The 12,985-nt window shown below is 57.1% G+C and overlaps 1 protein-coding gene across 1 annotated transcript in view; it reads left to right on the plus strand.

Moving 5' to 3' along the window:
* Positions 1-12,985, plus strand: part of LOC139241096 (low-density lipoprotein receptor-related protein 1-like) — a 440,653-nt gene that overhangs the window by 334,847 nt on the left and 92,821 nt on the right. The window contains 3 exon segments of the mRNA XM_070869785.1: positions 1,514-1,697; positions 9,797-9,882; positions 11,716-11,835. Of these exon segments, the coding sequence (XP_070725886.1) occupies positions 1,514-1,697; positions 9,797-9,882; positions 11,716-11,835 (390 nt within the window).

The raw sequence follows: 12,985 nt of genomic DNA on the forward strand, positions 1-12,985 counted from the left end.
AGGAGGCCATTCAGCCCCTCGAGCCTGTTACATTAGGAACAGGAGGAGGCCGTTCAGCCCCTCGATCCTGTTACATTAGGAACAGGAGGAGGCCGTTCAGCCCCTCGAGCCTGTTACATTAGGAACAGGAGGAGACCATTCAGCCCCTCGAGCCTGTTACATTAGGAACAGGAGGAGGCCATTCAGCCCCTCGAGCCTGTTACATTAGGAACAGGAGGAGGCCATTCAGCCCCTCGAGTCTGTTACATTAGGAACAGGAGGAGGCCATTCAGCCCCTCGAGCCTGTTACATTAGGAACAGGAGGAGGCCATTCAGCCCCTCGAGCCTGTTACATTAGGAACAGGAGGAGGCCGTTCAGCCCCTCGAGCCTGTTACATTAGGTACAGGAGGAGGCTGTTCAGCCCCTCGAGCCTGTTACATTAGGAACAGGAGGCCGTTCAGCCCCTCGAGCCTGTTACATTAGGAACAGGAGGACGTTCAGCCCCTTGAGCCTGTTACATTAGGAACAGGAGGAGGCCATTCAGCCCCTCGAGCCTGTTACATTAGGAACAGGAGGAGGCCATTCAGCCCCTCGAGCCTGTTACATTAGGAACAGGAGGGGGCCATTCAGCCCCTCGAGCCTGTTACATTAGGAACAGGAGGCCATTCAGCCCCTCGAGCCTGTTACATTAGGAACAGGAGGAGGCCATTCAGCTCCTCGAGCCTGTTACATTAGGAACAGGAGGAGGCCGTTCAGCCCCTCGAGCCTGTTACATTAGGAACAGGAGGGGGCCATTCAGCCCCTCGAGCCTGTTACATTAGGAACAGGAGGAGGCCGTTCAGCCCCTTGAGCCTGTTACATTAGAGACAGGAGGAGGCTGTTCAGCCCCTCGAGCCTGTTACATTAGGAACAGGAGGAGGCCGTTCAGCCCCTTGAGCTTGTTACATTAGAGACAGGAGGAGGTCCGTGTTGTGGGACTTGAACCCACAACCTTCTGAATCACAGCTAACACCAGAATGGTCCCAGGGGGATGAGGGACATCAGTGATGTGGGGAGACTGGAGAAGCTGGGGTTGTTCTCCTTGGAGCAGAGAAGGTTAAGGGGGAGATTTAATAGAGGGGTTCAGGATCAGGAGGGGTTTTGATGGAGTAGATCGGGGAGAAACTGTTCCCCGGGGGCAGGAGGGTGGGGTAACCAGAGGGACACAGATTGACGATAATCGGCGATGGAACCAGAGGGGGAGATGGGGAGAATGTGTTTACGCAGCGAGTTGTTGTGATCGGGAACGCGCTGCCTGAAAGGGCGGTGGGAGCAGATTCAATCGTGACTTTCAAACCGGGAATTGGGTAAATACTGGAAGGGGAAAAATTCACAGGGCTGTGGGGGAAAGGGCAGGGGGGGAGTGGGACTGATTGGGTCGCTCTGTCACAGAGCCGGCACAGCACGGGCAACGATGGGCCCAGTGGGATCCTGCTGTGCAGCACGGATGTGTAACGGGTGCTCCTTTCCACTCCCGCTGTCCCGTGTCTCCAGTGCAGGTGCCGGCCAGGATTCCGGCTGAAGGACGATGGCAAGACGTGCGTGGACCTGGACGAGTGCTCGACCACCTACCCCTGCAGCCAGTTCTGCTTCAACACCTTCGGCAGCTACCGCTGCAGCTGCTCCGCGGGCTACGTGCTGAGGACCACGGACCCGACCAGCTGCAAGACCACCTCAGGTAACCGTGTGCTAACTCGCAGCGTCCCGCTCCCCATCACCCCCTGTGCTCACTGACCCCGTGTCCTAACTCACACCCAGTCCCACTCACCCATCACCCCCTGTGCTCACTGACCCCGTGTCCTAACTCACACCCAGTCCCACTCACCCATCACCCCCTGTGCTCACTGACCCCGTGTCCTAACTCGCACCCAGTCCCTCTCACCCATCACCCCCTGTGCTCACTGACCCCGTGTCCTAACTCACACCCAGTCCCACTCACCCATCACCCCCTGTGCTCACTGCCCCCGTGTCCTAACTCGCACTGAGTCCCACTCACCCATCACCCCCTGTGCTCACTGCCCCCGTGTCCTAACTCACACCGAGTCCCGCTCACCCATCACCCGCTGTGCTCACTGACCCCGTGTCCTAACTCACAGCGAGTCCCACTCACCCATCACCCCCTGAGCTCACTGCCCCCGTGTCCTAACTCGCACCGAGTCCCACTCACCCATCACCCCCGTGTCCTAACTCGCAGCGTCCCGCTCCCCATCACCCCCGTGTCCTAACTCGCACCGAGTCCCACTCACCATCACCCCCGTGTCCTAACTCACAGCGAGTCCCACTCACCCATCACCCCCGTGTCCTAACTCGCAGCGAGTCCCACTCACCCATCACCCCCGTGTCCTAACTCGCACCGAGTCCCACTCACCCATCACCCCCGTGTCCTAACTCACAGCGAGTCCCACTCACCATCACCCCCGTGTCCTAACTCGCACCGAGTCCCACTCACCCATCACCCCCGTGTCCTAACTCGCACCGAGTCCCACTCACCATCACCCCCGTGTCCTAACTCGCACCGAGTCCCACTCACCATCACCCCCGTGTCCTAACTCGCACCGAGTCCCACTCACCCATCACCCGCTGTGCTCACTGACCCCGTGTCCTAACTCGCAGCGAGTCCCGCTCCCCATCACCCCCGTGTCCTAACTCGCAGCGTCCCGCTCCCCATCACCCCCGTGTCCTAACTCGCAGCGTCCCGCTCCCCATCACCCCCGTGTCCTAACTCGCACCGAGTCCCACTCACCCATCACACCCAGTGCTCACTGCCCCCGTGTCCTAACTCGCACCAAGTCCCGCTCTCCCATCACTCCCGTGTCCTAACTCACACCCAGTCCCGCTCACCCATCACCCCCTGTGCTCACTGACCCCGTGTCCTAACTCGCACCCAGTCCCACTCACCCATCACCCCCTGTGCTCACTGCCCCCGTGTCCTAACTCACACCCAGTCCCACTCACCCATCACCCCCTGTGCTCACTGACCCCGTGTCCTAACTCGCACCGAGTCCCGCTCACCCATCACCCGCTGTGCTCACTGACCCCGTGTCCTAACTCACACCGAGTCCCACTCACCCATCACCCCCTGTGCTCACTGACCCCGTGTCCTAACTCACACCGAGTCCCACTCACCCATCACCCCCTGTGCTCACTGACCCCGTGTCCTAACTCACACCCAGTCCCACTCACCCATCACCCCCTGTGCTCACTGCCCCGTATCCTAACTCGCACCGAGTCCCGCTCACCCATCACCCCCTGTGCTCACTGTCCCCGTGTCCCAACTAGCACCGAGTCCCACTCACCCATCACCCACTGTGCTCGCTGACTTGCGTCAGGAACAGCAGGAGGCCGTTCAACCCACCCCGCCCGCCCCCTGCTCCTGAGGCGGTTACATTTGTGGCGGTGCTAAGGGAGCGCCGCACTGTCGGAGGGGCAGTACTGAGGGAGCACTGCACTGTCGGAGGGGCAGGACTGAGGGAGCGGCGCACTGTCGGAGGGGCAATACTGAGTGAGCGCCGCACTGTCGGAGGGGCAGGACTGAGGGAGCGCCGCACTGTCGGAGGGGCAGTACTGAGGGAGCGCCGCACTGTCGGAGGGGTGGTACTGAGGGAGCGCCGCACTGTCGGAGGGGCGGTACTGACTGAGTGCCGCACTGTCGGAGGGGCAGTACTGAGGGAGCGCCGCACTGTCGGAGGGGCAGTACTGAGGGAGCGCTGCACTGTCGGAGGGGCAGTACTGAGGGAGTGCCGCACTGTCGGAGGGGCAGTACTGAGGGAGTGCCGCACTGTCGGAGGGGCGGTACTGAGGGAGCGCCGCACTGTCGGAGGGGCGGTACTGAGGGAGCGCCGCACTGTCGGAGGGGCTGTGCTGAAGGAGCGCCGCACTGTCGGAGGGGCGGTGCTGAGGGAGCGCCGCACTGTCGGAGGGGCGGTACTGAGGGTGTGCCGCACTGTCGGAGGGGCAGTACTGAGGGAGTGCCGCACTGTCGGAGGGGCAGTACTGAGGGAGCGTCGCACTGTCGGAGGGGCAGTACTGAGGGAGCACCGCACTGTCGGAGGGGCGGTACTGAGGGAGCGCCGCACTGTCGGAGGGGCGGTACTGAGGGAGTCCCGCACTGTCGGAGGGGCAGTACTGAGGGAGCGCCGCACTGTCGGAGGGGCGGTACTGAGGGAGCGCCGCACTGTCGGAGGGGCGGTACTGAGGGAGTCCCGCACTGTCGGAGGGGCGGTACTGAGGGAGTCCCGCACTGTCGGAGGGGCAGTACTGAGGGAGCGCCGCACTGTCGGAGGGGCGGTACTGAGGGAGCGCCGCACTGTCGGAGGGGCGGTACTGAGGGAGTCCCGCACTGTCGGAGGGGCGGTACTGAGGGTGTGCCGCACTGTCGGAGGGGCAGTACTGAGAGAGCGCCGCACTGTCGGAGGGGCAGTACTGAGGGAGCACCGCACTGTCGGAGGGGCAGTACTGAGGGAGCCCCGCACTGTCGGAGGGGCAGTACTGAGGGAGCCCCGCACTGTCGGAGGGGCGGTACTGAGGGAGGGCTGCAGATCGCGCCACATCGCACAATAATGAAAATGCTTTTTGCCGTTATTTATTTCTGCAGACAGACAGACCGAAAGAACAGACATAGAAACATAGAAAATAGGTGCAGGAGTAGGCCATTCGGCCCTTCGAGCCTGCACCACCATTCAATATGATCATGGCTGATCATTCCCTCAGTACCCCATTCCTGCTTTCTCTCCATACCCCTTGATCCTTTTAGCCGTAAGGGCCGCATCTAACTCCCTTTTGAACTGGCCTCAACAACTCTCTGTGGGAGAGAATTACTCGTGCTCTTTCTACAATTCCTGTCCCCTCTTCCCTCCCACACTTGGCTTTTTAATTTTGTAAGTGCACCAGTCGGTTCCCGAGGGTGCGTGTGTCTGAGCGGTTTCAGAACCCAGCCTCTTATTAACTGCCTCTTAATCACAGTGCCCCAGCAATCGTTGTGGTTTTTCGAGCTTAAGGCTGTTCAACTCTGCTTCCCTTTGTTGTGCTGCCTGGGTTCACCAACAGCAGGTTAGCGAATTAGCTCAAATGTTTTTAAGTAACGGGGCTGTCAGTTTATCAAGTGCTCGGCTGTGCCTGATGCAACACTCCCCTGCCCCTGGGAGTCTCCCTGCTTCGAGCTCCATCATTTCCGGTCCCCGCCACAAACTCCGTTCCCGAGCTCCCGACTCCCTCCCTCTCCCGAGCTCCTGTCCGAGGCTGAACCAGACTGGTCACGACCTGGGTGCCATATTTGACCCTGAAATGAGCTTCCGGCCACATATCCCGCAGTATTGTGTTCCTAACACAGGTGAGACTGCACACGGGGAGGTTAAAGTAACAGTGACCTCAGTCTTTATTAAGACACTCCAGAGTGAGGAACAGGCCTTAGGGGGCCGGCTTATATACAGTGCTCCCAAGGAATGCTGGTATCCTTTGGGACGCGCTCCCTGGTGGCAGAACATGGGAGTGCATGCTTTACAGATACACAACATCACTCCCCCACAAAGTCAAAGTGAAAACTATTTACAAGGTGAGGCGGTCGGGAGCCTTTCTTTCCCTGGTGGACCGCCTCGGTACAAATGTCTGTTCTGGTGTGTTGGCTGTGCCCTCGCTGGGCTGGCGTGTTGTTGGCCCTGCAGGGCTGCTGGGTGAGCCTGGCCTTGCAGAGTGTGATGGGTTCGATTTCCTGGTCCGGTGCGGTGTCGCTGATCCTTTGGGTGTGTGTTGTGGGCTCGAAAAAGGTGGTGTCTGCTGTGGGTTGTTCAGGGCAGTCTGTGAACCGCAGCCTCGTTTGGTCCAGGTGCTTTCTGCAAATGTGTCCATTGTCTAGTTTGACTACAACACCCTATCCCCTTCTTTAGCTATCACCGTGCCTGCGATCCACTTGGGACCATGTCCATAGTTTAGCACATACACAGGGTCATTCAGATCAATTTCCCGTGACACAGTGGCGCGACCATCGTTTACATTTTGTTGCTGCCGCCTGCTCTCTACCTGATCATGCAGGTTGGGGTGAACCAGCGAGAGTCTGGTTTTAAGTGTCCTTTTCATGAGTAGCTCAGCCGGGGGCGCCCCTGTGAGCGAGTGGGGTCTCGTGCGGTAGCTGAGCAGTACTCGGGACAGGCGGGTTTGGAGTGAGCCTTCTGTGACTTGTTTAAGGCTCTGTTTGATGGTTTGTACTGCCCGCTCTGCCTGCCCATTGGAGGCTGGTTTAAACGGGGTTGAGGTGACATGTTTGATCCCATTGCGGGTCATGAATTCTTTAAATTCGGCACTGGTGAAACATGGCCCGTTGTCACTGACCAGTATGTCAGGCAGGCCGTGGGTGGCAAACATGGCCCTCAGGCTTTCAATGGTGGCGGTGGCGGTGCTTCCCGACATTATTTCACATTCAATCCATTTTGAAAAAGCATCCACCACCACCAGGAACTTTTGACTGAGAAACAGGCCCGCATAGTCGACATGGATCCTCGACCATGGTCTGGAGGGCCAGGACCACAAACTTAGTGGTGCCTCTCTGGGCGCGTTGCTCAACTGAGCACACACGCTGCATTGCCGTACACAGGACTCTAAGTCAGAGTAGATACCAGGCCACCACACGTGGGATCTGGCTATCGCTTTCATCATTACTGTACCCGGGTGTGTGCTGTAGAGATCCGAGATGAACGTCTCCCTGCCCTTTTTTGGTAGCACTACGCGGTTACCCTACAACAGTCAGTTTGCCTGAATGGACAGCTCATCCTTTCGCCGCTGGAACAGCTTGATTAGCTCTTGCATTTCAACGGGGATGCTGGCCCAGCTCCCATGCAGTGCACAGTTTTTTACTAGGGACTGCAGAGGATCTTGGCTGGTCCAAGTCCTAATCTGGCGGGCCGCGACAGGTGATTTATCATTTTCAAACGCTTCCATGACCATCAACAAGTCTGCGGGCTGCGCCACCATCAACAAGTTTGCAGGCTGCGCCATTTCCACCCCCGTGGTGGGCAATGGTAGCCGACTGAGAGCATCCGCACAGTTCTCGGTGCCTGGCCTGTGGCGGATGGTATAGTTATACGCTGATAGCGCGAGTGCCCACCTTTGTATGCGGGCTGAGGCATTATTATTTATCCCCTTGTAATACTATCTCTCTAGAAGAAAAGAAAATAAGAAAAGAAAAGAAAGAGACTTAGAGAAAAAATAGAAGATAGGAACCCTATGAAAGAAAAACACACACGCTAATGCCTCTTCCTCAATCATGCTGTTGGCCCTCTCGGCCTTAGACAAGCTCCTAGAAACATAGGCGACAGGTTGCAACTTCCCCGCAACGTTAGCTTGTTATAATACACACCCGACTCCGTACGACGACACATCACATGCTAGCACAAGTCTTTTACACGGGTTATACAATACAAGCAGCTTTTGGAGCATAAAATGTTTCTGGCTTTCTCAAAAGCAATTACTTGTTTTTTTCCCCATACCCAGTTCTCACCTTTACGCAATAACACATGTAGGGGCTCTAAGAGGGTGCTTAACCCCGGTAGGAAGTTACCAAAATAATTGAGGAGTCCCAGGAACGACCGCAGCTCCGTGACATTCTGTGGCCTGGGCGTGTTCCTGATAGCCTCTGTCTTGGCGTCTGTGGGCTGAATGCCTTCCACCGCGATCTTTCTCCCCAAAAACTCCACTTCTGTTGCCATGAAGACGCATTTCGACCTCTTCAGCCGCAGCCCTACGTGATCCAGTCGCTGGAGGACCTCCTCCAGGTTTTGTAGGTGCTCGGCAGTGTCCCGACCCGTGACCAATATGTCGCCCTGAAAGACCACCGTGTGTGGTACCGACTTGAGTAGGCACTCCATGTTTCTCTGGAAGATCGCTGCAGCCGACCGAATTCCAAACGGGCATCTGTTGTAGATGAACAGTCCCTTGTGCGTGTTGATGCAGGTGAGGCCCTTCGAAGACTCCTCCAGCTCCTGCGTCATGTAGGCTGAAGTCAGGTCGAGCTTGGTGAACGTCTTGCCTCCTGCCAGCGTCGCAAATAGGTCGTCTGCCTTAGGAAGTGGGTATTGATCCTATAGCGAGAAACGATTAATAGTTACTTTATAACCGCCGCAAATCCTGACTGTGCCATCACTTTTGAGTACTGGAACAATCGGGCTGGCCCACTCGCTGAATCCACTGGGGAGATGATGCCCAGCTCGATTTCCACTCTCTCCCTCATCATGTGAGGTACCGCTCGCGCCTTGTGGTGAATGGGTCGTGCCTCTGGGACCAAGTGGGTCCGCACCTTCGCCCCGGAAAAGTTTCCAATGCCTGGCTCAACAAGGGAAGGAAATTTGTTAAGAACCTGGGTACATGAGGCCTCATCGACATGTGATAGCGCTCGGATGGTATCCCAGTTCCAGTGGATTTTGCCTCAGCTCATCCGCTGCTGAAACCCTCATCCGTGCCCCCGTTACCTCCAGACTTGACTATTCCAACACACTCCTGGCCGGCCTCCCACATTCTACCCCACGTAAACTAGAGGTGATCCAAAACTCGGCTGCCCCCGTGTCCTAACTCGCACCGAGTCCTGCTCACCCATCTCCCTCTGTGCTCACTGACCCCGTGTCCTAACTCGCACCCAGTCCCGTTCACCCATCACCCTATGTGCTCACTGACCCCGTGTCCTAACTCGCACCGAGTCCCGCTCACCCATCTCCCTCTGTGCTCACTGACCCCGTGTCCTAACTCGCACCCAGTCCCGTTCACCCATCACCCTATGTGCTCACTGACCCCGTGTCCTAACTCGCACCGAGTCCCGCTCACCCATCTCCCTCTGTGCTCACTGACCCCGTGTCCTAACTCGCACCCAGTCCCGTTCACCCATCACCCTATGTGCTCGCTGACCTACATTGGCTCCTGGTTAAGCAACGTCTCGATTTCAAAATTTTCATCCTTGTTTACAAATCCCTCCATGGCCTCCTCGCCCCCTCCCTATCTCTGTAACCTCCTCCAGCCCCTACACCCCTCCCTATCTCTGTAATCTCCTCCAGCCCCTACACCCCTCCCTATCTCTGTAACCTCCTCCAGCTCCCTACACCCCTCCCTATCTCTGTAACCTCCTCCAACCACCTACACCCCTCCCTATCTCTGTATCCTCGTCCAGCCCCTACACCCCTCCCTATCTCTGTAACCTCCAGCCCCTACACACCTCCCTATCTCTGTAACCTCCAGCCCCTGCACCCCTCCCTATCTCTGTAATCTCCAGCCCCGATACCCCTCCCTATCTCTGTAACCTCCAGCCCCTACACCCCTCCCTATCTCTGTAACCTCCTCCAGCCCCACAACCCCCCAGAGATGTCTGCACTCCTCTTATTCTGCCCTCCTGACCATCCCTGATTATAATCGCTCCACCATCGGTGGCCGTGTTTTCTGTTGCCTTGGCCCCAAGCTCTGGATCTCCCTCCCTAAACCTCTCCGCCTCTCTCTCCTCCTTCAAGACGCTCCTTAAAACCTCCCTCTGTGACCCAGCTTTTAGTCACCTATCCCTAATATCTCCTTAAGTGGCTCGGTGTCAAATTTTTGTCTGATTTGCGCTCCTGTGGGACGCCTCGGGCTATATAAATGCGAGTTGTTGCATTCTCTCGTCGGTAGTGAGCTGGTCGGTAATAAGCGACACTGTGTGTGTGCGCAGGTTTCGGAGTGGTTTATCCATCGCGATGGAACGGGAAATGTCTTGGCTTCGCGTCCTTTGATTCAGGTGACCCTAACGGAGGTCCATCTCTTTTCTGTATCTAGACGATGAAGCCTTCCTGATATTTGCCAATCGTTACTACCTGAGAAAGCTGAATCTCGATGGCTCCAACTACACGCTGCTGAAACAGGTGAGGTTCAACAGCTTTCATGGGTTAAAAATAAATAAGTTGCACTTGTATAGCGCATTTCACCTCCTCCGGACGTCCCAAAGCGCCTCACAGCCAATGAAGTACTTTTTCTGGAGTGCAGTCACTGTTGTAATGTGGGAAACGCCAATTTGCGCACAGCAAGCTCCCACACACAGCGACGTGATGATGACCCAGATCATCTGTTTTAGTGATGTTGGTTAATGGACAAATATTGGCCCCAGGACACCGGGGAGAACTCCCCCTGCTCTTCTTCCAAATAGTGGGCCATGGGATCTTTTACATCCCATTCAAATTACGGTACGTCATTGGCAGTGTAACGCTCCCTCAGTACTGCCCCTCTGACAGTGCAGTACGGCGCTCCCTCAGTACTGCCCCTCCGACAGTACTGCCCCTCCGACAGTACGGCACTCCCTCAGTACTGCCCCTCCGACAGTGCAGTACAGTGCTCCCTCGGTACCGCCCCTCCGACAGTGCGGCGCTCCCTCGGTACCGCCCCTCCGACAGTGCGGCGCTCCCTCAGTACCGCCCCTCCGACAGTGCGGCGCTCCCTCAGTACCGCCCCTCCGACAGTGCAGTACGGCGCTCCCTCAGTACTGCCCCTCCGACAGCACAGTGCGGCGCTCCCTCAGTACTGCCCTTCCGACAGTGCGGCGCTCCCTCAGTACTGCCCCTCCGACAGCGCAGCACGGCGCTCCCTCAATACTGCCCCTCCGACAGCGCAGTATGGCGCTCCCTCAGTACCGCCCCTCCGACAGTGCGGCGCTCCCTCAGCACTGCCCCTCCGACAGCGCAGCACGGCGCTCCCTCAATACTGCCCCTCCGACAGCGCAGTATGGCGCTCCCTCAGTACTGCCCCTCCGACAGTGCGGAGCTCCCTCAGTACTGCCCCTCCGACAGTGCGGCTCTCCCTCAGTACTGCCCCTCCGACAGTGCGGCTCTCCCTCAATACTGCCCCTCCGACAGCGCAGCACGGAGCTCCCTCAGTACTGCCCCTCCAACAGTACGGCGCTCCCTCAGTACCGCCCCTCCGACAGTGCGGCGCTCCCTCAGTACTGCCCCTCCGACAGTGCGGCGCTCCCTCAGTACTGTCCCTCCGACAGTGCGGCGCTCCCTCAGTACTGCCCCTCCGACAGTGCGGCTCTCCCTCAATACTGCCCCTCCGACAGTGCGGCTCTCCCTCAATACTGCCCCTCCGACAGCGCAGCATGGAGCTCCCTCAGTACTGCCCCTCCAACAGTACGGCGCTCCCTCAGTACTGTCCCTCCGACAGTGCGGCGCTCCCTCAGTACTGCCCCTCCGACAGTGCGGCGCTCCCTCAGTACTGGCACCGGGAATGTCAGCCTGGATTTTGTGCTCGAATCTGTACAGTGGCCGTTCGAACCCATGACCTTCTGCCTCTCTTAATGGGCCGCAGAGTTTTTATTCTTTTGTAGCCCTACCTGTTAAACCAAGGCCCTGTCTGCCCCCTGAGGAGTATGTGAAAGATCGCGTGGCCACGATTGGAAGAAGAGCAGCGTGTCCCGGGGCCAATATTTGCCCCTAAACCAACATCAGTAAACCGCTGATCTGGGTCATTATCACATTGGCTGTGTGTGGGAGCTTGCTGTGCGCAAATTGGCGTTCACTACATCACAACAGTCACTACACTCCAAAAAGTATTTCATTGGCTGTGAAGCGCTTTGGGACGTCCGGTGGTCGTGAAAGGCGCTATATAAATGTAAAGTTCTTTTCTATTTTCCAGTACAGGTCTGATGTTCGCTCTCTCTGGGACCGAGCGTCTGGTACTGACTCTGCTGTGTCTTTTTGTTCCAGGGTTTAAATAACGCTGTAGCGCTGGACTTCGACTACAGGGAGCAGCACATTTACTGGACAGATGTCACCACCCAGGGCAGCATGATACGTAGGATGCACCTCAACGGCAGTAATGTTGAGGTGAGGATAAGAAATAGGAGCAGGAGTCGGCCATTCGGCCCCTCGAGCCTGCTCCGCCATTTAATACGATCATTGCTGATCCGATCATGGACTCAGCTCCACTTCCCCGCCCGCTCCCCATAACCCTTCACTCCCTTATCGCTCAAAAATCTGTCTATCTCCTGCCTTAAATATATTCAATGTCCCAGCCCCCACAGCTCTCTGGGGCAGAGAATTCCACAGATTTACAACCCTCTGAGAGAAGAAATTCCTCCTCATCTCAGTTTTAAATGGGTGGCCCCTTATTCTAAGACCATGCCCCCTAGTTCTAGTCTCCCCCATCAGTGGAAACATCCTCTCTGCATCCACCTTGTCGAGCCCCCCTCATAATCTTATACGTTTCCATAAGATCACCTCTCATTCTTCTGAATTCCAATGAGTAGAGGCCCAACCTACTCAACCTTTCCTCATAAGTCAACCCCCTCATCCCCGGAATCAACCGAGTGAACCTTCTCTGAACTGCCTCCAAAGCAAGTATATTCTTTCATAAATACGGAGACCAAAACTGCACGCAGTACTCCAGGTGTGGCCTCACCAATACCCTGTATAACTGGAGCAAGACCTCCCTGCTTTTATACTCCATCCCCTTTGCAATAAAGGCCAAGATCCCATTGGCCGTCCTGATCACTTGCTATCAGGATGAACTGCGTTCCTCAGCACCCACCGACTCGCCCTATCTCCAAGCTGCCCTGATCCACAGTTCCATTTTATCCTTTGCCTCGCCCGTCTCCGCCCCCTGCCTCAGCTCATCCGCTGCTGAAACCCTCATCTGTGCCCCCGTTACCTCCAGACTTGACTATTCCAACGCACTCCTGGCCGGCCTCCCACATTCTACCCAACGTAAACTAGAGGTGATCCAAAACTCAGCTGACCCCGTGTCCTAACTCGCACCGAGTCCCGCTCACCCATCACCCCCTGTCCTAACTCGCACCCAGTCCCACTCACCCATCACCCCCTGTGCTCACTGACCCCGTGTCCTAACTCGCACCGAGTCCCACTCACCCATCACCCCCTGTGCTCACTGACCCCGTGTCCTAACTCGCACCGAGTCCCGCTCACCCATCCCCCCTTGTGCTCACTGACCCCGTGTCCTAACTCGCACCCAGTCCCG

Source organism: Pristiophorus japonicus, chromosome Y (genome assembly GCF_044704955.1).
Source record: "Pristiophorus japonicus isolate sPriJap1 chromosome Y, sPriJap1.hap1, whole genome shotgun sequence".
NCBI classification, from domain to species: domain Eukaryota; kingdom Metazoa; phylum Chordata; class Chondrichthyes; family Pristiophoridae; genus Pristiophorus; species Pristiophorus japonicus.